Source organism: Camelus dromedarius, chromosome 5, assembly GCF_036321535.1.
Source record: "Camelus dromedarius isolate mCamDro1 chromosome 5, mCamDro1.pat, whole genome shotgun sequence".
Taxonomy (NCBI): domain Eukaryota; kingdom Metazoa; phylum Chordata; class Mammalia; order Artiodactyla; family Camelidae; genus Camelus; species Camelus dromedarius.
Genome location: NC_087440.1, coordinates 967,870 through 995,026, shown reverse-complemented (window position 1 = coordinate 995,026; position 27,157 = coordinate 967,870). Strand labels below are relative to the sequence as shown.

At 40.3% G+C, this 27,157-nt stretch overlaps 2 protein-coding genes across 4 annotated transcripts in view; both read right to left on the bottom strand.

Moving 5' to 3' along the window:
* ZNF609 (zinc finger protein 609) overlaps positions 1-18,315 on the bottom strand; it is a 184,704-nt gene extending 166,389 nt beyond the window's left edge. For 2 of the 3 annotated variants that reach the window (XM_031452834.2, XM_031452835.2), the window contains exon 1: positions 17,929-18,060. The gene's annotated coding sequence lies outside the window, so the exon portion shown is untranslated. Of the gene's footprint in view, positions 1-17,928 lie in introns of all 3 variants that reach the window. The other variant, XM_064485461.1, reaches the window with a different exon arrangement.
* A 4,985-nt stretch (positions 18,316-23,300) lies between these two features.
* Positions 23,301-27,157, bottom strand: part of TRIP4 (thyroid hormone receptor interactor 4) — a 46,843-nt gene continuing 42,986 nt past the window's right edge. The window contains exon 13 of the mRNA XM_031452838.2: positions 23,301-23,601. Within this exon, the coding sequence (XP_031308698.2) occupies positions 23,534-23,601 (68 nt within the window). The 3' untranslated portion in view covers positions 23,301-23,533. The remainder of the gene's footprint in view (positions 23,602-27,157) is intronic.

Below are 27,157 nucleotides of genomic sequence, written 5' to 3'. Positions count from 1 at the left end.
CATCTGTGGTCTATGCTCATTTCCAGGTTCCACATCTTAAGTGAGATATTCACTGAATAAAGGAATGCCCAAGGGTATAATAAAAGACCAAGACCAAGAGGCCATTTCATAAGAGGAAAGGTCTCAGAACCGGGTATTCTTTAGTTTGGAAAGGAGTTAACGGAAGGGAGTCAGGCTGGTTACCTTCAAGTATATGATGTTTCCAATGTGCAAGAGAGAAACGTATTCTGTGATACTTAGGGCACAAACAGAACCAGCTAGCAGAAGTTACAGAAAGACGGATGTTTAACTCAGGAAAAAGTTTAGTAACTTGAGATTTCCAACAATGACCCACAATGCTTAATGAAACCATATCTTTATCACTGAAAGTAGTGAGCAGAAAAAGCATAATCACCAGTCAAGCAAACTAGATAAAGATTTCCTCTATGTGTGGTAAGGGTTTGTCTGGACACGCTTACGGCCTTCTTCAAATCTAAAATTCTATTAATATATCTATGAAAAAGTGCTTTCCCTACTAGAAAACTACCTAGAATTTCTGAATGACCAGGATGCAAACAAAGAAAGCATATCCTGACGGATGATATTTAGTTGTCCTGATGTTCTTTACAGAGTCACTGTCCTCCTATTTCTGAGGGTGTTAAGAGTTTTCATAATGACCACTTTTCAACCAGGTGACTTCTCAGAAATTCAGCTTTCCAAACCCAGCAGGTCTCATAGTAACTTTGGTGGTACCTTTCCAAAGATATACTGAAAAATTGCCAAGCATTCTTTAATCAGCCTGGCTGCAGCAGCCAAACCACTTTCCATCTGTTCCCTCCAGCATCCCTGGCTTTATACAGCTAATAATCAACTCTCTGACAGGTCACTGAAGAGATGTTTAACCACAGGAGGTAGGGTAACTAACATGGTAGCTGGAAATGAAAAGCACTGACCTCTTACCTCCACGGCAGAAAAAGTACAGAATCGGGATAACCAATACCTTACAGAGACCACAAGGCACTGTCAACTTGCAAGAGCTTCTGTATATATTTTCCTCTTTAATTGACAACTACCTACAGCTAATCTGGTCTAAGCAGCAAACTGTCCAATGCTGCACCACTAAATTTATCTGTCCTCCCCTCTTCTTATGGGTTTTGGATCAATCTTCTTACAGGCTTTGGTCTGAGCAAGCGACAGTTGTGTCTGAGCGTGCATAATCTGCTTGGGACCACACAGGTCACACACTTTTGAATGCGAGGGTGATGAGTCTGGCTAACTAGTTCCCACCAAAAGCTGTATGGACAAAGAGGAAAAAATCTATACTTAATTCTAGGAAGGCAGTATGGTGTAGAAAAAGGAGCACTGAGCTTAGAATCAAGAGATGTGATTTCTGGACTCAAATTTCCACTGACCCAAGCCAGGTGGTTAGCCAAGTTATTTCATTAAATATTAATTTTCCTATTATAAAATGGAGGGAGAATCCATCATGGTTCTATTAGGAGGATCCAAATCTGGAAAAGACAACTCAGAAATATAAAATGACCTAAAGAGTCTCATAATGTTTTAGTGTCTGAACTTAAAGAGAACTGTTTCATGGTTATTATGGTACAGAAATCTAAAGTATTTTTAAAATAAAGAAAAAATACTTTAAAAAATTAACAAATTAAATTACAGGTAGTACTGATATCTATTTGAGTTCCATGAAAGAAAATGGCAATCCTATCTTCTCTCACGAACTGTTTTCCCTTTAGGCTAGTCCTACCTTCAGATGTGGCTCATAAAACCCTACACTATCATGCCAGAAAGATTCCACCTTGCTTCAAAAATCCCTCAGGGATAAGGTACCAATCTCAAGGTTCATGGTTTTAACATCTGGACTATCTCTTTTAACAACTGTTCCAATCCACTAGGTTGCTGATCCCTCTGACAGGCCTTCAAATCTAAACTTTTTGAGGTTCACAGGGTTTGATGCCCTAGGGAACTGTCAATAAACCAATGGGATAAAACAAAGTTGCCAGAAGAAAAGCATGTTATACCATTTTCCCTGAATTCCAGATGCTACCCTGAAATCACATGGTACTTAGGCAGCCTCAGGTGAGGCTAGTACAGCATGTAAACCATCCTTGGTGACTCTTGAGTTTACCCAGCTGGAATAACAGGCATCTCCCTCTCCACCTGCCACACTCCATGAGAGCTCACTAATCAACTGAATTTCCAACTAGGACTCTAACAAGAAACAATCAACTTTCCTTTGGGTCTCTCCCTTAATTTATTACATTAATTACTGTAACAAAGGAACTGTGTCATCTCTTCAAGTACCATAGCTCTCAGCTTATATCTTCAATGGGGATCAGATAAAGACAGACTAACAGTGCCAATTTGAGAAGATGGATCCAATTCAACAGGTCTCATCTGACCATGTGTCACCTAAGGACAGAACAGCAAAAGTGTAGCATCTCTCAGTCCCTGAGTGTTTATATGCTGCATCTCATGAATAGTTTTATCGTTCTCACAGGCTGCTGTTCTCAAAGATTATGAGGCTTGACCTTTTTCATTTTACATAAGCAACTGACACTTCCACTAGACATAGCTATTCAACAGGGCTCAGGTTTAGAGCCTTGGTGTTTGCTGACACTGCTCTGTGCCAGCATTCATCTCACAATAGGCTAAACAGTTCATGTAAATAACCCTATAGGGATTCATTTGGTGGAACTGGTTTACAGAGAAAACTCTTACCACGGTCTGTGTATAAGACAGCCAAGAAGTAGAAGGCAAAGATCATCTAAGGTAAACAAGAAAGCTCTACCATCTCCCCTCTCCTAAAAACTGAAGGGCTATGTAACCCTTTATAACTTAGTTCTTTGCCCCAGAGGTAAACTTTCTGTACTAAAGAGAGAGAGGTGACATCAAATTCTCAAGAAAAAAGTGAATGGTGAAGATAGCTTAGGAATCAGGAGACCTAATAAACTGGCCCTCCACACAGAACTGTTGTGTCAAAGTTTCTGTATAGCTCAATCTACTCATCTCTCAAACAAGAGTAATATGGGTCAAATTCATAGGGATGAGGGAAAGGAAAAAAACCTAAGCATTTTTCAGAAAACGAGGAATTACTTCGATTTTTATATTCTAGACCTCACCTCCCTTCCTAAATCTCTTACTTAAAAATTACTATTCTATAGTAACTCTAAAGAGTGTACAAAGAAACCTTCTCTATTAAAAATCATATCTACACTGTTAGACTAACCATTAAAAAAATGGTGGAATTCACACACCACACCCTTTAGGATATCTGAGCCCTATCAACTTCTCCAGCTTCACCTCATGGCCACACTCTGTCCTCTGCACCCCATGCCTACCTTCCTGTCTCACGGCTTTTACCTCAAAGACATTCCCTGCTCACATCCTACCTCCCAGTGTGTGTACTGATTTGATTCACAACTGTTTCCTCCACTAGACTGCATGCACCCTGAGGACAAGGGGCTGTGTCTCTTCTGGTCAGCACTGTATCCTAATAACAGTGTTTGGTTTTCAGTCCTCCCTCAATAAATATTTTGGTCAATGAATGAGGGAATAAACACTGCTTTCTTCAATAGGCAGAATCATAACAGTGTCCAGGCTGCCATTTCTCCTCTCCATTCTTACCTGAGTTTAATTTGTCAATAGTTATAAACTGGATCGATTACCTGACAGTCTTCAAACTTACTAGATCAGAGTGTTGGATTCCTCTCTCTTCTCTAGATCAAGGATACAGATTTATTAAGAGTCTAGAGGGAAAGTTACAAAACAATGCAGTTGCCAGATCTCTTAAAAAAAAGCCTTATTGCTCCAGAGTATTCTCAGCCTTCAGTCTCAGCCATGCACAATTGCTACCCAAAAAAAGGCTAGTCCACAAATCATAGACATGGACATAACAAACCTCTGGGAGCCCTCATACTTAAATGTATGATATGTTCTATCAGATGTAAACCATCCAATTATCACATTCTAAAAACCTATGAATCAAAGATGACAAAAGTCAGAAAAGTGATAGTGTCTGGGAGGAGGTTACTAACTGGGAAGAAGCATAAGGGAAACTTGTGGGTGCAAGGGAGGAGGCAAGAAAAGTTTAATTCTACCGTTTACTCTCCCCTAGATGTGTAAGAATCTTGGGCAAGACACTGAACTTATATGAGTCTCAGTTATCTCACCTATAAAAGGTTGAGATAATTAATATACCATACACAGTATACTTTCAGTAGAAACTGGAACAGCACCCTGACATCAAACTCATTAATATTCCTACAACAAAATGAATAAATACATACCTGAAATAGAACAAAAAAGGAATATAAATAGCCTCATTAGCTGAAGTCAGGTTTGTGCCTATCTTACAAGAAAACTTCATTTTCAGAGCTTTGGTGTTTCAGAACTGCAAAGTAGGGGCTGTGGACCTACACAGAAGTGTTTACTATCAGAAAGTCAGTTTGCTAATGCACAACAAAACATTTTCTCCCATTCCAAGACAAAAATTTTTAAATAGTCTTTGGTTTGAGTTTTAAAAAAATCTTTCAAAACTAAACAACGCCCATTGGTAACAACTCCGTCCATACACAACTGTTAATGTCATATGTGACTTCTCCTTAAGTAAAGTAACCCATCACATTGGCCCCAGTAAGTTATATGAATGATACCAAGTCATTTCAATTTTTGATTTACACTTCACCAATTTTCCAATATAGATTTTATTCCCTCCACCTCCAGACCTTTCTTATGAACAGAATCACATCTGAAATCTATGCCAGTTTCTTAGTGTAATGACCATGCCACTTACAACTTGAAGTGATATACTTTCACTAAAAGTTACAGTTTATCCTTGAATTCTTTCTAAATTCTTGGGTAGATAAATTTAATCTTATTAAGTGTACTGATCTGATCAAGAAAAGCCTTGGCAGTCAGGAGGAAAAAACATGTTTGAAATACTAATTTCTGGGATAATTCCTGGGGCTTCTATACATTTTTCTATACTTTTTGTGCATTAAAAAAGATTAATTCATGTCCTAATTAAAAAAAAATAAGTCAAGCACCTATCATCATCTGACCAAGAAGCTTTACTCTGCTTGGGAAGGGGGCAAAAAACAGAAGTGGAAATTCTCTAATGTTTTTATCCCTGAAGGGATCTTTCACACCATGATCAGGCAGTCTTACCTATCTCCTAGCTGCCTTTCCCTTTTTAATGTTTTTTTAAAAAAGCAAAAACAAACATAAAACTCATACCATCAGTTGTGCAAAGAGCTTATCGAATTCATCTTTTATTCTTTCATCTAATTTCTAGGTAGCACGTAACTAACCATTATTACTTTGGGGGCTTCTCTGGCCTTGAATTTTATGTTTCCAATTTTTTTTAAAAAAATGCTTTTCTCCTCTCCACAGTCTCTGAGACTATGCCAAATGACCATCTGTCTTGTATGGTCCTTTTGATCCTCTGCTTTATAATAAAATGGTTTTTAAGTCTTTAAACTTCCAGTGGGTTATTTGCTTTTTAAAATCTTTCTTTCCACTTTTCCTAATGTACATACTTGACTGCAGCCCAATTTCTTAAAACTGAATCCCCATATGACAGATTTTATTCTTCCTCTCCCTGAAGAATGCTGAGCTTAATCACGATACGATTACTCTCAAATAGTGTTGACCTACAGAAACCTTTATCAATTCTTATTTGTTCCTCAAAGCAAAATCCAGGTTATTTCTTTGCTTTGTGGGTTCTAAAACTGCCAACTCTACGAAGTAGTTTGTCTCACTCAAAACCACATCTTCACATTTGCTCTCCATAAAGTATTTAACCAATGTATGTAAAGGTAAATAAACTTCACATTATTATTATCTGGCCTAATTTTGCAGCTTCTCCAATCTCCTTTAACATTTTCAACTGTCACATTATTTTGATTAGGACCGTGACATTTTTACTTAAGCAAGGATTCCAATCTTTATAAAAATGTAATCTCTTGCAGTCTATATCATTTCTGCGAAGTGAAGAGCCTAGCAGCACCACATTTCAACAGTCTCCTTCCATCAAGTACCTGAGATGTGAATTAAATCATTATACCATTATTTTGCCTACCAAGAAAGGAGAAGGGGAAAAAATTATATAAGGATGCCAGAAATGGCACTCACCATGTTTATGTAACACTTAAATAAATCTAATGCTTCAATCACAACTTCAGGTAAAATATATTATAGACATGTTGGAAGAAAATGTCACTTCACTGTTACATCACCTACCCCAATGTGACCCTGGTAAAATTGAATTTCTTTTTTATAGAAAGGCTCCATAAGAAAAAGAATATTATCAGACACTGGCCTCCATTTCCCTCTCTGTCAGACAGTGTTATGGAACTCATCTGAAATCCACACTGCTAGGATTTCCAGCTCTGCTAGGACTGGAAGGGCCTACTAATACAAACCACAGAAACATTACTACTGAAAAAACAACTTTCACTAACAAGGCAAGCTATGTGAAAGCACTTTTACTAATAAAGCAAACTCAGTTAAACTGAGATCCTTTCAACCACTGAAGAAAAACAAAAACAAAAACACACATTTGAATTAACAGTCTCTGGCTTTAAAGTTCACAATATCAGTAACGTGTTATTGTACCACTTAAGCATATGTGGTGAGAATGTATGACTTCAAGTCTGATAGGCAGCAAATCCTTACCAAGAAAAGTAATGTGAAATCGGCCTAGAATCTCACCTAACAATTAGAACCATATCTGCCTAAAAGTAAGATTTTTCTCAGCATCAACTCCAAGGTCATTAAGAACCTTTATTCTTAAATAATACATCAGCAAGGCTGGCAAATAAGTCTCCTTGTGTCCTGCAAGTGCACAGCCTGATGGTATAAAAAACTAAAAACAGAATGTACAGGTACCCTGCACCTCAGCTACCTCAAATAACATACAGTGTAACGCACAGGCTGAAAGCCTGACATCCATAAGTTGTATCCTACATAACCCAAGGACAAAACTTAGACATTCCATCTCTTATATATTAGGTAGGAATTTTAGCTTCCAGCCAATTACCAAAACAGCAGTCTAGCCTAAGGTATTTCTGTTTATCAGCTTCATGTAAAGAAAAAAGGGAACGGTAACAGGAAAAATCATGAAGTAGTACAAGGGTTAGAAAAGAGCAAGTAAGGAAATTATAAGAAAATTTACAAAACACAAGTCCAACAAGAGAGGGGAGGGTAATAGCTCAGGGGTAAACTGCATGCTTAGCATACACAAGGTCCTGGGTTCAATCCTCCCCTAAAAATAAATAACTAAGTAAATCTAGTTACTTCCCCCCCAAAATAATTTTTTTTTTTTAAATTAAAAAATTAAAACAAAAAAAGAGAGCATCTAGACATCAGAAGACATCTTCATCCTCAGGCTAATGAATTAGGTACTGAGACTTCCAGAACATAGCTAGCTAGGTATTGAGAGGAAGTCAAAATACCACAAACCCTAAAATTCAATTTTTAGGCTGGGAGCAAAGTGTACAGTCCTTGAAAGCTTATTTTTAAAGAGCTACACCAAACAAAGTTGCTGAGGTCTCGCTAGAAAAAGGGAAGGTCACAATATTGGGCTTTTCCCTTTGAGGAAGGAGAAAACTCAAGAGGCCTAACTCACCCATTACTCTAGGCACCCCAGGCCCAGTCAGCAGAAGAGTAAGCCCCACTCCTCAGAGAACTGGCTACGAGGCTTCCAGTTCTACCCTTGGCGTCTTCCAGACATGACTGCAATTTTCACCATGATTAACTTCCAGGAATGCCAGCCAGAGGAGCAGCCAGAAGGAAAGAACGTATTTCCCGCTCAGTGTCAGCTAGACTCTTTGGAACAACCGCAGACACAGCGTCTTCCTCTCTGCTAGGCAGGAGGGCACTCTGCAACCTCAGGAAAGTGCCTAACAACCCAGTAACACACTGGCACCACATTTCTCAAAGGGGCCCACTCTGACCATCTTATTTAAAGCTGCAAACCTCCCACGTCTCCCACCTACCCCTCCTCCACACACCTAATTCCCGTTACTCTCTCTATTTTTTCCCATATCATTCATCACCCTCTTAATGCTATATATTTATTTATTTGTTATGTTTATTTCTATTTCCTTTTGTTAAAAAACAAGATCCACAGAAGTAGGATTTTTTTTGTCTATCTTGCTCACTGATAGATTTTAAGCAGTGAGGAGAGGACCTCACATATAGTAGGAATCCAATAAATATTTATGGAGTGAAAGACGTAAATAAGAAAAACTAAAAAGACGTCTTGGAGGTCAACAACACCCAGAGGGCCCAATAATGCCTATATTCCTCTAACAGAATCAGTCTGGTTCCCGTGACTGACCTACATTGCTTCTGTCTGCAACATATTACCTCTCCCCCTCCCTGCAAGTCTTCCATCAGCTAGGAAATATGGAACCACAGACTGCTGCAGGCACTAAAGGCGACAAATGCTTGTCCTTGAGTCTGAAGGATTTCTGAAGGCTTTCATAGTCTGTGTCTTATTCCTAGGTTATTCAGTTTGGGATAAAATGTGCTGAACAGAAGCTACCTTAACATAAAAGGAGGTCTGAAAAAAAATCACGGTAAGTTTCTGTTTTCAAAAATCAAATTCCAATTCAATTCAGAAAGCACTGAGCATAAAGTCATATTCAAAGCATTGGGCTGGAAGCCATAGGGAACAGAGGAGACACAGGTGTCTTATGAGTTTAGAATGAGAGAGGAAGAAAATATATTCACATGTAATTATAATTAAAGACAAGGTGTGATAAAATGCTGTGACAGAGATCCCTGCAAAGAGTCAAAGAGAAACAGAGGGCTATGAAATCAATTCTGGAGATATAGGTCGGTGGGAAGAACAGAGTTAAGAAAGTCTTCAGGAAGGAGATGAAATTTTTTTGGCAGGTTAAAGGAAGGGTTAGATTTGAAGCTGAATACCTTGGAGCAGGGAAGGGCATTGCAACAAAAAAGAAAAGAAAAAAACTAAGGTGTTGAGGCTGAACAGTATAGGATAAGCAGAAGGAATGACTGTAAAAAGAACAGGAAATACATGAAATAAGATTGAAGGAGGCCAGGGTTGGTCAGGCTATAGGGGATCTTGGGTGATGGCCTATATCAGGCAATAAGGAGCCACTAAAGGTTGTTCAGCAAGAAGTGAAATGATCGGAACTCTATTTAAAAGTCTAAACTGGGGTTCCTTGCCGCACACTCTTCCAGAACCAAATTCTTTCCTTTCAGAGCACTTCAGTTTCTAACCATACATTCATTAGTTGACCACTGGTCTCCCAAGTAGATCTGTAAGTCCTGAAAGGACAGGGATCATGTCTGGCCTGGCACATATGTGCTCAATAAGCACAGTCATACCTCGAAGATGTTACAGATTCAGTTCAAGACCATCGCAATAAAGACAGTATCTCAGTAAACAGAGCCACACAAGTTATTTTGGTTTCCCAGTGCATATAAAACTTATGTTTGTACTATGCTGTAGTCTATTAAGTATGCAATAGCATTATATCTAAAAAAAAAAAGTACATAACCTTAATTTAAAAATGCTAACCATCACCTGAGACTTCAGTGAGTCACAGCAGTAACATCAAAGATCACTGATCACTATAACAAATATAGTGATAATGAAAAAGTTTAAAACCTTTGAGAATTACCAAAACGTGACACAGAGACATGAAGTGAAGAAATGTTGTTGGAGAAAATGGTGCCAAGAGACTTGCTCAACACAGGCTTGCCACAAACCTTCAGCTTGAAAAAAACGCAGTATCTGCGAAGTGCAGTAAGGTGAGGTATGCCTGTATTAACTAAACAAAAATTACAATAATATTGCAGCAGTCTGTAGTACGGAACACAGAAAGAAGCATTAACCATGAGGTTACTACAATAATGTACAGATAAAGGCCTGAACGAGGTCAGGTGAAAAATTGAAGCTAAATGATAAGGTATCTAAATGATTCAAATTTAGTAAATGATTAGATGAGGTGAGGAAGAAAAAAGAAACAAATACAAAGCCAAAGTTTTGTACCATGGCAAGTGGAAGAACTATAATGCTTAGGGGAGAAAAGGGTAAGTTTCAGAAATGATGGACTGGAGGTACATCTGAAAGCAGACACCAAGTAGAAAAAATTTCCCCCTTCCTCTATACCTTTCAGATTCATACACCCTATGAACCTCACAATTCCAATTCCTCTTCCTACAGTTCCATTTCTGATGCCATTCTTTAAGACTCTGCTCTAGATGCAGTAGTTCCACAACAAAGATACATGCTGAGTTTCACACCAAACCTCAGAATTTGTAACTAAAGTTTACAAGGCACATTCTTGAACATTCATTTCTGCTCACATAAATAAAAGTTCATCCTAACCAAATCCAAAGTCCTCATCTAGGAATGTTACTAGGAACACTCTGGTAACATACCAAAAACCCACTGGCTTTACTTTGTACATAGACTAGAGCAGACACTTCTGCCTTCCTCTATAAATACTGAACTACAGCCCAAGAAACTACAAGTACCAGTATGCAATGTGGTACCAGCATGCAATGTGGCGTAACTGCCAGATCTGGATTTCAAGCATGGTATGGTTTGATTTCCAAAGGTTGCATGGCACCTACTCTGGCCACTTTCCAATAAAAATTCTACAAGAGAGAAAGAGAGAGAGAAAGGAAGAAAGGATGAAAGGAAGAAAGAAAGAAAGAACGAATGAACTTACCTACAAAAGCCACTTATATTTCTAACATAAGTCTTTCAAAAAATCTCACATTAAAGTGAAGCACTTCCCAAAATAACCTTTAGATTACCTGAAAATCAGTAATCTGCTACAGATGGCTGCAAATAAAGCAAAACACTCCCAGGACTTTTTATGAGTCAAAAATAAACAGTAGTTGCACCCACCAAATTTTTCTATTACAGACTGATGGATGTCTTAAGGACAAATTTAACAACAATGAATATTTCTTCCAATGTTCAAAGGTAGATTAAACATGTGATTTTCCTAAATTAACACTGCCTGCCCCCCACCAAAACAAGAAAGACGAAAAGACCATCATCCTCTTAACATTCAATAAAGAGCTGCTACTGGATGTTCCAAATCCAAAAAATAACTGAGAAATACTAGTAAAAATCTTAACTTGGGGAATTAACAACTAGGTTATGCAATTTTATTCCTTTAAACTGCTTGAAAGAAAAGATTTCCTAAAATTACAGTTGATCCTTGAACAACACAGATGTGAACTGCCCAGGTCCACTTATACCTGGATTTTTTTCAATAAATACATACTACAGTACTACATGATCCACAGTTGGTTGGAACCTCGGATACTAGAGGGCCAACTGTAAAGTTATATGAGGATTTTTTTACTTTACTGTTGGGATGGGGGGTGCTCTAACCCCTACATTGTTCAAGGGTCACCTGTACTGTCAATTTCAAAGTTCCTACAGTCATCCACCATTTCCATTGCTTAGTCCCTTTTACAGGGTATTTCAGAAAATCCCCTCATCGGTCAAACTTCACCAAATTTTGCATTTTGAGCATTAAAAATAACAATTTTATTTCCTAAACAAAACAGTGGGCAACTCTTACTCAATTCCAAAAAGTTAATTCAAAGTAGGTTTTCCACTAACTGGTCAAAAATGGAAAAATGCCTAACCCACCTCCACAATCAGTTCCATTTGGCTCAAGATTTCAGATATAAGAGATTTAAAGGTCTTAGATTCCTAACTAAATGCATAAAATTACTTCTTATTGATATCAGGCAAATCCTTCCAGGTTTGATTTCCTTCTCACAAACTGAGGTTCTTTTTCTGCAGCTTTGTGATCCCCACCCTGGCCTGCTTGAGCAGGCTAGAAAAGGACACACCTGGTAAACTAGTGAACCTGCAGAAGCAGGGTGCAAAGACCCTCCAAAAGAAGACAGCCTAGTTTAAAAAAAATAAAGCAGAGCATAAACTTTACAAACATAAGAAAGAGGAGTGAGAATCAAACCCCCGGGAACTAAGCCCCTTTGAATATGGACACAACAATAGAAAACTGCTCACTTAAGTCAACCACTTTTGTCTCATTCTTCCATCACAATCTTGTTAACATAAAATTCAACACTAAATGAAACCTTAGATGATCTTGTCTAATGTGCTCACTTTACATATACGTAAAGTGAAAAACACAGGCGTGACTAGCACAAGGTCACACAGCTAGTTAGAGGCAAAACAGTGATCAGAACCTAGGTTTTATGACTCCCAGTTCTGTGCTTTTTCCTCTAAGCTTTGAAAAGCTACATTAACAAATAAAACATATTATACTATTAAATCAGAAAATAACTTAATTGGAACTGTAGCTAAGCCACACAAAAATAAAATTCATCCATATGAAGAGAACCAAGGGTTAGAACAGGAAGTGCCCCAAATCAAAGAGAAAGAAACAGTATTCGTTCATACAATACAGGACTTTCTTAAGAGTACAACCTCGCACATATTTCCTGAGCCATCTTACTAACTACCACCTGCTGAGATGTGTGTCCTGTGCTTCCATCAAACACACCTCCTCAAGAGGATGCCACAATGACCCTTGTGGCAAAGGTTTGAAAAGTGGTAACTTCTGGCACACATAACTGATGGTACAAAAGGAGCACAAATGTGCCAACAATCAAGAAGAGAGGACCGAAGTTGAAGGGATAAAGATTTTGCTGGGAAGAAGTAATCCTGAAAATGAGATAAGAATTAAAATCCAAGAGAGCAAAGCTGGCCTGACATTAATGACCAGAGAGCACAATAAAAAGAAGGCAGTTTCAGAGCTTGCTCGGCATCAGACAGCTCTCACCTGCAACATAAAGAAGGAAAAAATTCTCACAGAGACAAGAGAAAGATCGTAGGTTTGCTCCTGAGTGATAGATTAGACGTGACCTAATAGGTATTTGTCATCTCTTATTTCTGGGACTCTGATCCAAGAACAAACAGCAAGAGAACCATGAAAATCAGCCCTGTTGGATCTGGAGTTCTTCCCTGACAAGATATAAAGCTCATTCACAGATCTGACTGTGCTCATGAGACTGCAGTTCAACTCCTGCTGCTAGAGCAAAGGGAGGGGCAAGAAAGATAGAAAGGGGTGAGTGGGAAGGAGGTGGAAGATCTGGGATGTGACTATAATAGCTACAGTAATTAGAGTGTTTCCAAGCTGCTAGAGAAGTCTTCAGAGCAGAGAACGAGAATGGGCGATGGGGGAGGAGGGAAAGCATGAGGAAGCAAACTACTGAGAATGCTAGGAAAATATGTGGTGGTTTGCGAACAGTTTAAAACAAACAACCAACTATGATGGCTCATATGGGGAAATAAAGAAGTGAATACTATACAGATAACCACCAGACTCCTACTTAAAGCTAGGTTACAAACTAGGTTTAAACAGATTCTTGCAAATGTCCCTACCTTTGCAGTGGCCCACTGGTCCTGGCATCAAAGTCACACAATTTGCCTCCCTTTCCCCTAAATCAATCTATCCATCCATCCACCCACCCATCCATTCATCCATATCTCTGTCTCGATCTAACAGATCAGAGCCTTCACTCCACTTGGAAAAGAGACTTCTGAACTCTAAAACGGTTAATATCACTTATTTCCTGTCAATCAACAGTTAATTAACACCGTGTGAATTCAATTAGATTGCGTGTGTGTGTTTTTCAACAGAAGGAGCACACAGCTTAGTCTAATACAGAAAATGACTGGAGGACACTAAAAAAGTCAGAAAATAAACACCAAGTTACTTGCTTCTAAATTTTAGGCTCTACGGCACTGCTACTATAGTAGCATGAACATGTGAAAGAAAAATAAAATCATATTAACAGAAGATGATGATAATAACTGAGAAGAAAAATCTGGAAATTTGCAGAAAACCTCAAAATACAAAGTCCTCCTTCAAGTTATAGGAAACACTATACTTGTTTTTAAGATAAATATTTAGTTGAAATACTTCCTTAACATGTTGTGACCGTCTGGTGATCTGATTCTAACAAGTGATGTTAATTTCAAAGCCAGAAAAAAGAATGATAAAGGTGCTAGGAGAAACTAAAAATGGAATAAAACAACCAAAGAGACACAAACTTCATGTGGAGACTTACATTCATAAAATAAAAACACATGCAAATGTCCTGAGTAAGGCATGTCAGGTAGACCTAACACAAAAAGGCAATTAACATCCTTCGCATAAAACCTGCTGGATATCCTCCCAGTGGGCTAAATCTTTTTCACCACACTAAAAGCAAAGAATTTTCTCTTTCCCATTTCTCCCTAATAAACAAGTGCGAGAAACACTGAATTACCATTATTTCCTTCCCATTCACAGGGCATAAAGCCAGAACTCACAGAAATACAATAGGGCTGAGGACCATGTCTAAGGCATGCTGCTCAGTAACCTAAAAGAAACACAGGGAAGGAAGAATCTCTTTTCTGTATTCCATTACCATCTCAGTAACAAACCAGTATCAGGCATTAAGAAATGTGAAACAAAGAGGAATTTCACACATATGAACTGAACCTAAACCACAGAAGACCAAGTATTTTCTTGTCACTGTGGCATGTGATTCTTTTAACCACCTGCTCAATAATCCCTCTGCAGCTGCACAGCTGCTACCAATTCCACAAGCACAGCTAGGCAGGTGCTTTGGTGAATTACCTGTTCCCCAGTGAAAAGAGTCCTTCACTGACACTTAGTGGGCCCAGAACCTGCCAATCAGCACCGCCTATCTTCATTCTGCCTGTCATAGCCAAACTTTATGAGAGAGATCATGAAGGCATATTTAGTACACTGTGTGATTTTGTATTTTGTATTTTGTGGGTTTCCCCCCCTCAGTGTTGGTGGGGTTTTTTTGTTTTTCTAAAGGAAAATAAATTTTAAAAATCAGAATTAAGCTGCTTAAAAGAAAACTTGCCACACAACATACGGCTGCCTCATCTCAGAGTGGCCCCATCTGTCTGGCAGTATCCCCATCCATGACTAGTTTTCCAGAAGGGAACTAACAATTGCTTAGCTACCTTTGGAGCAGGAGAAAGTGGCACTAGAAGGTGCTATGTGATGAGAGTGAGAACAGAGCGAGAACTTCTGGAGACCACACATCGTTCCTGCACTTAAGTCTCCATGGCTGAGCCCAGGCAGTGGTGCTCTGAGTCAAATAAGAAAGGAGTGGCACTTCTACTTGACAGAGCAATCAGTAAACCCCTCAACAAATTATCCTGTTCCAGTCATTTAGTTGCTATATGCTAATTGCAACGTAATTACTACCAGGAGCCAAAATTATGCTTCCATATCCTCACAAAATAAGCACTAATCTGCCCAGCTATCTAGACCTCTCACAAGGAAACATTTTCTAACAAGAAGCTGGAGGAAAAATCCAAAGTGCTCTCTGAAAGATGGTCACAGTCAGAAGATTCATAAGACTACTCGTGGCAAGGGCCCAACTCTGAAACCACTAAATCCAATCAGGGCAAATTTAATCTGAGGTTTCTGCCTTCACTGTCACCTGACAGGATTCAGAAATGAATGCCAAAAGCCCAAGAGCAAAAAGCTCTGGACTCATTTAGCTGAGGCTTCACTCAGAGACCTAGGACATATAGTTGGAAACAGTCTAAAGACAGATAACACCTCCAGTAAGACCTTGAGACAGTCCTGTCATCAAGAAATATGAAGGTCAGAACAACCTGTTCCCTCCCAACAAAGCCCAACACCTAAGTGGCAAGGCATCATTTTTAAGAAACTCACTGAAATAAAGAGATAAAGGTGGCAACACAGTCAGACTCAGAACCTTGGAAAGACCTTTACTACAACTAAAGGCTAAAGTTCTTCTTCAACAATATCCTACAGGAAATGATTGGCTATCACGTACAGTGTATACTGTGTACCACTGCCCTCTCACAGTAAGTTTGATTTCTCATCTCTTTTTAAGTCTTCTTTAATGTCCTAAATGGAAACCTCATTTCCAGCCCCAAAAAACTTTTTACCCAATTTATAGTACCTAAATACCATCTGGGAACTTCTATGCAATATATATAAGGATAGGGTTCCTTCTAGCTTGTCCTCATTCTTCCCTCATTAACAACCTCCAAGACCTCAAATGATTTTTTTTTTAATATTCATCTCTCTGGCAAATTTCCCCCTAATACAGAGACACATATGGACTTTCTGCACGAGCAAGTCACCTCCTTTCATCAGAATCAAAGATTAAAAGGAAAGTTGTTTTGTTTCCACAGCCCTTACCCAGATAGGCAAATTCTGTGGCTTTTTACTTATGCAATTATTCTGACCAGGAAGTCACCATTAAAAAGGTACCTGGTCCCTGACTCCCCATCTTAACCCTGCACAGGTTTTTAGTGGTATTCCTAAACAAATAAAACAAAAATCCTTGGATGAGTGTCCCACCTCTATAAGAATAAGAATTAAATATGTTGGCTCAAACAAGAGTAAAACCCTCCCCTTGGAGTCTTCTTCCTTAAAGATCTGACACAAACATCAGGGTTGAGTCTCCCAGCCACCATCCCTCCACAACTTAGTACAGGCTAGCCAAAGAGGCAGGCACAACATGGCTGGCATTCCCTATTCTTCTGAAAAATGTGTGCCAATGAGCTCTGCATTGTTCCTCACTCAAAAAGAAGAGCCTTTCTGTCTGGCCTCCTCCAATGGCAAGCCCCAGTCTGGAAAAGGAAGAAAATGGCACTGAGGAGCCTGGGAGATGGAGCATATCCAAAGCTCTCAGACAAGACTTGAACCTATGACCTTCACTGTGTACACAATAGGCGGGTGAGAGGGACGGGTTTATCTCTGCAGCAGCAGTTCTCAGCCCTGGGGTAGCACTCCCGATAAAATGACACGACTATTGTGTGTGGCAGCAGAACAGTCATCTCCTCACAACAGCCTAAACCAGCACTCCCTCCCCCAAGACAAAGCAGCAGGGGTGAAATTAACTCGAGGCTGCAGAGCAAAGCCTAATACAGAAAAGAGAGGCCTGTGGGGGATTGGGGACTCTCCTCAACCCCTGGGGCTCTGGACACATGGCTGGAAACAGACAGGCTTTCTCCCCCATCTTTCTCACTCTCATTTAGGTAGAAAGCTGTTTCTTAGAGAATTTAATCATCTGTGATTTGTTCAGAAATATTCCCCCTGAAGGGTTCTGATCTCTCTCCACCCTGTGTGAGCCTAATTCCTAGAAGCTGAAATGACTGTTTGCTGCTGCCTGTTTCACAAACACACATTAATTGGTCAGATGTGTCTCCTCCTCCTCAACCCCAGAGGGAGGAAGGAGAATCTGAGCAAAGCACAGAGATGATCCAACCGTAATTACACATAAAGGGAAAAGAGGGCAGCATGGGTTTTCCAAACAGGACAGGGTCACCAACCCTCCCGGGGGTACAAGGACAGCAGTTAAGGGCCAGGCCCAGGGATCCCTCCATCTTGAAGAAAAGGACAGGAGTAAATGTGACCTGAAGACTGGAAGGAGCACACACCCACAACCTACTTACTGCACACTCCCAGCCACCTTGCTCCCCACCTCCTGGGCCGAGCACACGTCCTGCTCCCAGCCCTTCACTCTGAACCCCACTAACTCCCTGACTAGCCCCAGTCGCCCTGGGCCCCCTCAAGATACCCAGACTCGCCTCTGAAACTCTCTGGCCTGTCCCCACAACCTGGCGAGACCTTCATCCCCTCTCGGGCACCCCTAACCTCAGCCTGAACCGGCCCCGGCCACGCTTTGAACTTCACCCCGAGCCCCTCGACGCCCCCTCCCCCACCCACGCAACGACACCCCCCACCCCCGCCTTTACACACCTTCCCCTCGCTCCGCCCCGGCCCCCCAACCCCCACTTCCTCCGTCAGGCGCCGCTGCCCCGGCCCCCTCAGCGCCGCCGCCTCTCTCCTCCCCCAGCCCCGGCTCCACACAAAGCTCCGGACTCACCGCGCGGCCGGTCCCGGGAGCCGCCACCTCCGCCGCCCGGGCCCCGGGCCGTAGAGCCGCCACTGCTACGGGGCCCAGGCCGCCATCCGTTCCCGCGGCCCCTCCCCCCCACCCCACCCCGCCTCGGCTCCGGCTCTCCGCCCCCTCCTCGCGCCGCTCCGCCCCGCCCGGCCGGTGCCGCTGTGTCCGGGGCCGCGGGTCCCTCAGCCGCCGCCACCGCCGCCGCCGCCGCGATCCGGGACAACCAGGGCCGCCCGGAAGACCCGGACACTGGACTACCAGGCCCCCGGATCTGGATTCCGGGCTGGTGTGGAGTCTGGAGCAGTAGAGCACAAGGGAAACCCGGAACCTGGATGAAGGAGCCAAATCCTGGGTCTCGGAATGCACGGTCACAGGGAGCCCGGATTAGAGACTCGTAGCTCTGGGAATGCTGGAAAACCCGGCGAGCCGGTTAAAACAGAGATAAACTCGAGGAGACCTGGGTTGGAGAGCTCGAACCTAACGCTCTCTCCTCGTGCAAAGAACTCTCGCTGGACCAGACTTCCTCGCAGAGAGGTCTCTGGGGAAGTATCATATCTTAAACACGGAAGACAGCAATTCTGTAGGTGTCCAACCGTGGGGAGAGGAAAGGGCGGTAAGGGGTCTGAACGTGGACATCCACAAAAACAGAAGAGCCCAGCTCTTGGTGGCTTCATCCATTTTATCCCTTGGTTCAGCGAAGTTATCAACCCCCTAATTTTTTATCCTTTGTTCTCCAGTTTCTTTCTTTCTTTCTTTCTTTTTTTTTTTTTTTTAGGATTATCACTAGGTTTCCTCTTCAAAGTACCCATTGCTAATCCTTCTTAAACCCTTTCCGCCAAACCATCCTTTATCACCAAATCTTGTTTCTTTTTATTATCTTAAGTCCCCTATTCCGTCCTTTTCCAACCCACCATTCTAATGACTGTAACTTTTTATCTTTTCTTATCTGCCATTCATCTGATTACACAGCACACAGTAGGCATTCAATCCTAGTTTAAGTGAACTTTCCCACCGACCTCTTACTTGTGAAATACCATACTCTTCACCACCTCCTCCCTAAAACTTCCACCTCCTTCCAGAGCAAACAAATTTATCTCAATCCTCAAGGCTCCCCACACAGTGTTTAGCCTCAATTATGTCTTTCCTGTGTCCTTGGCCATCTTAGCTCTGCAGTATTTCTCTTTCCTCTCTTCCCTTTTTAGGAAAAGGGCATCCTTCTACAGTGCCACTCAAGATAGTATAGTATGTGACTTGAGGATAGAGCCAGATAATAAAATCCCTTTACTCTCCACCTCCATATACACATACAAAAGGGTGTGTGTGTGTGTGTGTGTGTGTGTCAGGGGGTAATGGCTAAAGAATACTAAGCCTGTCTGGTCTAGGAAGAATAATCTCCCATTTGTTCACCAATATTCAGCTTGCCCTCGGACAGTACAAGGACAAAACTGAACCCAGGTGACAGCAAACCTCTCTAATCTGTACTGGATGATGTTATAGGTGAAGACTCAGCTACTTGCAGGCAGAGAAAGAGAGAAGTTTACTGTCTTAGACTTAGGTGTGACTTAATTAAGGGTTAAGACTTGAGTAGTCATTTCCTATTGAAGAGTATGACTATTATTGGAGAAGCCTAGACTGCAAATATAGGGAACAAAGGAAAGTAAACATTCCTACAGAGCACTCCAATTTTTAGACAGAGAAATTTCTCAAGTCTAGAAGACCCACTAAAAATTTTCAAGCAATTGATGTCTTATACATTAAAAGAATCTTTAAGTTTTGATTTCCTGCCCCTTTAGACCAGGGTTTGGTAAATTATGGCCCACAGGTCAAATCCAGCTCAGTGCCAATTTTGGAATGTCCTATGAACTACGAATGGTTTTTACATTTTTGGATGGCTGAAAAATAAAATATTATGTGATGCGAAAATTATATGAAATTAAAATTTCAGTGTCCATAAAGTTTTATTGGCTCATAGCCACATTCTTTTATGTATCATCTATGGATTTATTTCACTTGAACTTCAGTAGCAGAGTTGAATAATAAGAGGGACCCTACGACCTAGTAAAGCCTAAAACATTGGCTCTCTAGCTTTTTATACAAAGAGTGTGGACCCCTACTCTAAACAAGCACTGTCTGATAGAACTTCTGGCAATGATGGAAATATTCTGTATTTGCATTGTCCAATTCAGAAGTCACTAACTACGTTTAGCTATTTGAATACTTGAATATGGTACCAGATGACTGAAGAACTGAATTCTTAATTTCATTTAATTAAATAACTCATGTCATTAGTGGCTACCAGGTTAGACAGGATAGCTCCAGACTCTTCTCAAATCTTCTGTACTGACATTTTTTGCCCTTTGTTCCAACACCTCACTCCCTTCCTATGACACATCTATGGATTCTCAGTCGCCTTCTCGCCCCACATTATTTACCTGACTCCAAGTTAGGGTACAATATTTACTAGGTTTTCTTTTTGGACTCTCCACTATCACATCGGAAATCTGATCAGTCTACCAAGTTTCACCCCATGAATTAATCCACATTAGGAGCACACACATAAATGGACAGACATTTACACAAGTTTCTTTGTGTCAGAGGATGGCACTGAGCTAAGTTCTTTCTTCTCCGCATGAGAGAAGTAGAAAGCCCTCCACATGCTAGATCCCTTGATGCTGCTGGAGCCTGTGATATGGATCACCTCCCTCCAAACACATTCAAAGAAGTTGAGAGCAGCAGATGTGTACTTGCTATTTGAATCTCAAGGAAAAAAAAAAAATCCTTCATCACAGGACTTTCTTTCCTCCCCCAGGCCTAATAAACTGAAGTTAGCTGATTTCTCTAGTTTAATAGATGCTTGCTTTTTTACTGGCCTTTTCTAGCTGGGCAAGAGAACAACCCCAATACTGTCTCAATCTTGGCTAGGACCTCTAAGCAAAGGTATTAAAAAAAAAAATTACCAAACAAAATAAAATCCACATAAACGGGCTTTAGTAGAGACAGTAGTTAAAATGGAAAGAGATTAAGGGTTATAACTCACAGCTTTGTAATTATTTGTAAAAAGCAATCTTTAAAGTCTAAAATTTTTACACCTACTCCCTAGGGGAAAAATGGGTTTCTGTAAACTTCCAGTTTAAAAAAGAAAAGAAAGGATATCTAGTTCTCTTTTTCAAGATTAACCTATAGCAAGAAACTCTACAGCCTCCCACCACCCCCAACCCCCTAGCCACTTACTCCAGTCCAAACATCTGTCTGTAAGGCCAAAGCCTCCTAAATCCTGACAGAAAAAGTCTTCAGTTTCATATACATCCTACTCTGAGCTAATATAATTGAGACTGCGTCCTACCTAGAAAAACAAAAACAAAAACACTGAATCCTTTAGCTATGATACAAATTGAGAGCCACTGAACCCAGCCATCCAAAAGGGGGTGCAGGTATTTAGGCTGCAGAAGAAAACCAGCTCAGAAATGTAAAATTTCCCTCAGGCCAAGATGTCCCAGAGTTACAGGGTGAGTGAAAAGTGTTATAAAGTACTGAAAGGCTATCCTGGGCAAGTCTGTACTCAGGCTGCTAAGAATTTCCACTAGGCTTTAAATCAGGCTATTCATCACTAAGTAACTGAGGGCCATCTACCCCCAAGTCTCTCCCACACTTCCTCCCGGGTGTCTCCGCAAATAAAAGAGAGACTTTATACCACCACCACGTGAACTGAAGACAGGCTTTCACAGTCTAACCATGAAAAAGAGAAGTTTCCAAGTTACTCGGCCATTTACTCATGTGGCTCCAGCTGCATATTCTGGATGCTGAGGTGGGTTCTCATAAACTTGTAAAGTTCTTGTAAACTTTCTTATCACAACACGCAGAATGGTTGCATAACCTGAACTCTTGCATCTCCTGATGTTTTTCTTTAGGCATGCACACACAATCTATCCAGGTGGAAAAATCAATCCAGACTCCTCTGTGCTCAGGCTGTCGTTCGAATAAAAAGGCAGAAAGATAATTTTTTTTTTCCTCCCTAGGCTCTTCACCTCTTGCCTTCCAGTTTTATTTTGGTATTAGGAAAACCAGACAATTCCAGCACAGAATTCAAGTTGCTACTGCTTGGTAAACTATTAACCACATAGTGAACCCAGTGTGGCTTCTTTAATAATACTAGGATCTGCAGGAGGCCGGAGGGAGACATTTTTTTTTTCCCTAAAGAAGTGCCATTAGTGTCCTTTCCACTTTCTCTACAGAACTGAACAGAAGAAAAAGAATGCTACATGCCTGCATCACCAGAACAAGAATCGGGTGGGTTTTCCCTGGGAATCCAAAGTGATCAAGCCCCCACAAAACCAATGCCCAGAGCTATGCAACAAGCAGGGTTCACAGTTGAGTGAACATCAATGCATAATGAGTGGAGGCATTTCAATGCAAATAAACGCTGAATATGAAGGATTAAAGAAAGGGGAAATTAATCTTTTTCATAACACAGGGCACTTTTTTTCTCTCCCTTGTGCTCTCTTTTTTAAGTCATGCACACAACTGCTGGAGGGAATCCAACTTCCCCCGTGTGGTGGTGCTGCTTTATAGAAAGCAGAACGTACACATTTAAGACCATGAATTTCCTGAGGATGCCAGCAACTGAGATTCTGACAGTTCTTCTGAACAACCTCAGAAAAAAAAAAGTGCTTCACTAAGTGGGGCCAGAATGACTGGTAAAAATCTCATTTCAAACCAACCTTCTATTTTTCCAAAGCTCAAAGCTTCCTGGGGTATGGATGATTTAAAGGGTTTGGTTTCAGCATTTGGGGGTATTTGTATGCATTTACTGAAGGGATTTTATTTTTGTTTGTTTCTAATTGCTCCAAGTGATATGTTTGCAATCCCAACAAAATAAATAAGGCAGTTTCATGCTGCTTTAGCAGGTGGCTCCATCTCATCCCGTCTGATCCTCTTATGTACTAACGTCTCAAACCAAAGAACAAAGTGGCAGCACCTCTTTAGGTGTGGCTCCTCCCATCCCTGCCCCCCAAAATCTGCCAACGAAGGTTACTCAGCTTTTAAAGACTGTTCACTTGAAGAGATGTTGGACTAGAGCAGCAAACTTGTTAAAAAAAAAAAAAAACTTCTCGTCCCATCACAGGTTTGTATTAAACACAGTCTTAACAATATCTTAACACTCTACCAGGCTATCACTTTGGGGAAAACAAACAAATAAAAAATACTTTAAAATTCAAGTGGTCCCTTAAAATATCATTAATCTAGGTTAAGAATTTTCCTAATGGCAAATCCAAGCCTAAAAGAGGAAAATAATTTCCAACTTTTTCCTTTTTCTTCTGTATCATTCTGAGAAAAATGTCAAAGATACAGAATTTTTAAAAGAAGTTTTTATAAATAATGTATTCAAAGATTTTGACCCACTACATAAAGTAAGAATCCCACTCTTTCAGAAAAATATACAGATTTTGGTAAGAGTTTGAATTCTGAGAGTTTCAAGCCTGATGCCAAGCCTTTAGATTTCTACTGCTTCAAATCCAAAGGACCAATGGATAGCAATTTTAGTACACAAAACTCCACTATGCTGTATAGCTCCTTTTCTCCTGGGTCAGACAGCTTTATTCTGCTTCATTAACCCCTTCTTTGCTCCTTGATGGATCTTGGAATCCAGTTTCCCTGTAAGGGAGAAAAAGAAGCCTCATTATTTATTTTTTATATTTGCAATGCAAATCTTTCATGGCTTCCCAGGTCTTCTGGTTACTGTGTTCCTGTCACATTCAATTATCTTGCTTCGGGACTCAGACACTTTCAAACTTCAGAGCTTCGTTTTGTAAGAATGAGGAAGCAGTGGGAACACTGTACAGGGTCACACAAACGTGCACACACAAACACACTGAGTATTCGCCTAAAGAATCTAGGAAGTTAATATTTCTAATTCTGTACCTACTAGAAAAGAAACATCATGTTTTCCAGAGTGTCTGATGCTAAGGCAAACTTTTAAAGAACACACACATAACAATAAAGGAAGGCATTTCACACAGTGGGAAACCCATTCCTCTGACCTGTTAACTGGCTGAGCATAATGCATGAACCTCCCTCACAGTGAGAAAAGCAGTTCAACTCACCCCTTAGCTGCCTCAGACTTAATAGGGGGAGTGACCTGAAACAGTGGAGTAGAATCCACATGAATGCTTTAATGACAAAGGGCCCCTATCACCAGCTAAGAAGGGCAAAGGTCATAGGCCGTATGACTCTTCTAAGTGTTAAAGTTAGAAAACAAGCAACCTTCCAGTCCCAGGTGACCCTAATGAGAGGTACTTCACTGATGTGGTCTCTGACCTCTGACTCGTGAGATCTACCAGGATAAAGTTTGGTTCAGTGGTAGCCACCTTAGGAACCATCCAACTCATGAAGAAAATCTTAAGAGAGTTCCTCATCTGAGAATAGCGCTTGCAGGTTGCTTTCTCCCACAAAAAGCCTTATTTAAGTCAATAGCAATGCTGATGCTGGATACAGAAACAGTTCAGCACAGCCTCAGCACTAACCAAACAAACAAACAGAACAAAACAAAGAGCCTCCCTTCAACAATGGCTGGGTCTTCTACAGGCCTATACACACAACCACTGCCCCTTTATATTGTCATTTTCACTTACTGCAGCAATCAGATTTAGGAGAGAAAGCAGTGGGCAAGAAGTCAGGAGACCCACGTTCCAGTCCTCCTTTGTCTGTTATTAGCTAGCTGCATGACTTGGGGCAAGTCATTCAGTCCCTTTGGACTGGAATATCCTCATTCATCCAACTATACGGATGCATGTCCTGACTACTGTACATGGAGACAGGGAGAAAAATACATTCAACCTAACAAGTTTTCCTGTTTTCTTATTTTTTTTTCTTCTTCCTCATCTCTCCAGGGCTACAACTGCCCCTGGAATAACATTACTTCCTTTTCTGTGCTTCCTTAGAAACCATCACTAAGTGATACCCTGAATGACGTCCACCAACACTCACAATGATGTTGATTTTAATTTGGGCTTTGGAGCACAGAGTATTCCCAGGGATTTAGAAGTTCTTTCATCCCCCAGGCTGCCTGGCTGGAAATCCAAACATGTGCCAGCAATCTGGCAGAGTCCTATTACAAGGCAAGTTTGCCTTTGTATGCCTAAGACACAGCGACTGCCAAATGGTAGGTGCTCAATAAGTGAAGTAAACAAACACGGTGGACACCACAAATTTCAAAACCTTTACATTACAGGAACTACTAAGTAACCAAAAATAGCAGATTATCAGATAAACATAAGAGTATTCATTGTAAAGGTGGTGGTACCCAGAGGCACAAAAAGGTATTGCATTTCATTAAGCTTTTTAGGACAAGTTAGGACAGAATTTAGAATTCATCTAGGACTCCAGACTTTTAGTTCTCTGTACTGAATAAGTTAGAAGACCCAGGTCCTAGCTTTAGTCCTAAGACTACTTAGCTCTATAACCTTTAGGAAGTCACCTAGTCATACCTATACCTTTCAATGCTAAGAGGAAATTGGGTTAGAGTACCGAAGGCCCCTTGCAGCTCTATGAAACTGCGGCCTAAAAATGAAATGTAAATAATGTGTTTCTGAGACAATATGATAAAGTGAAAAGAGAAGAAAACTGGAGGTAGAAAGACTCAAGCAAAATACACCTTCTGTAAACCTGTTTACTCAACTGTATAATGAAAAATTCCTACTAATTTACCAAGTTGTTGAGAAGATTAGGGCTAACACTAAGTGCTTTTTATAGACTAAGCACTGTATTAAGTATTTTATAGACACTGTGAATCAGTTTATCAAATAACTAATTGAAATAATATATGTTAAAGCACTTCATAAGCTCTAAGTGCTCTGAAAAAGTAAGGGTAGTCGTATTATTTATGCTAAAGCTTCAGAGTTGTGTTTCTTAGTTATGGTGTCAGTTTTACCTTTAATTTACCATATAACTCTAGGCAAGGCTTTTAACTATATTTATTTCAGGTTCCTCGTATTAAAAAGAGACATTACCTTCTTCATATTCTCAAAGCTTTACTATATAATAATACTTCAAATATAATTTTCATAAAATCCCAGTCTATGAAAGCCCTCATGTGAGGCCAGCTCAGACAAGATCAACTCATCTGAGCAAAGCACTCAATGGTAGGCAAACTGATCTCTGGCTTCAGTGATGATGTGATAAAATGGAAAACTGATAGGAGAAAAGAGATAGAGAAGAAGAAGGATTTCCAGGGCATTCCCAGGGATTCAGAAAGTCTTTCATCCCCTGGTTACCTAAAAAAACTACACATGTGCCAGCAACCTGTGAGCGCCTTACAAGTAAAAACTTCTTTACATCTCTAACATCTACCATAGTGACTGCCGATAGTGGCAATTCTTGGGTCAGTTGGGCAATGAAGACAAGCGACTGGGACTTCTTGCATGAAGAAGCAGTTGTCAAGGATGCCCTCAGATTGCCCAAACTCTGAACTCTAACTTCTAGTTTAGCCTGGTCTTTTAAGACTTGGGATCTGGACAGTTAACTATAGTAATACAGAGCACGCTCTTAAAAGCAAAGTGATAATGCCTAGTTTCTGTATTTCCCCAATATTTTTACATTTAGTACACACAGCATTTCAGTGTTAAACCACATCCTCAATCATCGTGCCTAACAGAAATCAAATGCATGTGCAGCAGATGGGGGAGAAGTTAAAAGGGAAAAACTATTTGCCATCAATCGATGTTACTCTCATAGGGATTTCCACATGCTTTGCATAAGATATAAGGCAGAATCTGCATGAGTTTAAAAAGCATGTAGTTCACGTAAAGAAAAAAAATTCCTGCATCTTTTTGAGCATTCAACCTATATATTCTATTATACTTTTTTGCATTTCTTAATTTGAGTAGACACACAGCCAAGTGATTTCATACTACACATTGCTTTTTTTCTGAATTACTTAAATTTCAAGAAACATGATTATCCTCAAGTCAAGCAAGCTCAAGTTTATATGTCCAAAAACATGAATTAAAATATATACCTTTACCAATAAAAATATATTAAAAAAAAAAAAAGAAATGACATAGTCTTAAAATGGAATACTATGCAGCTGCTAAAACAATAAAGCAAATCTTCAGGAAGTGATAAATGTATATATACTTTTAAGGCATATATATGTACATATATATATATATACACACACACAAGTGATATAACATGTAAATGGGTTGTATTC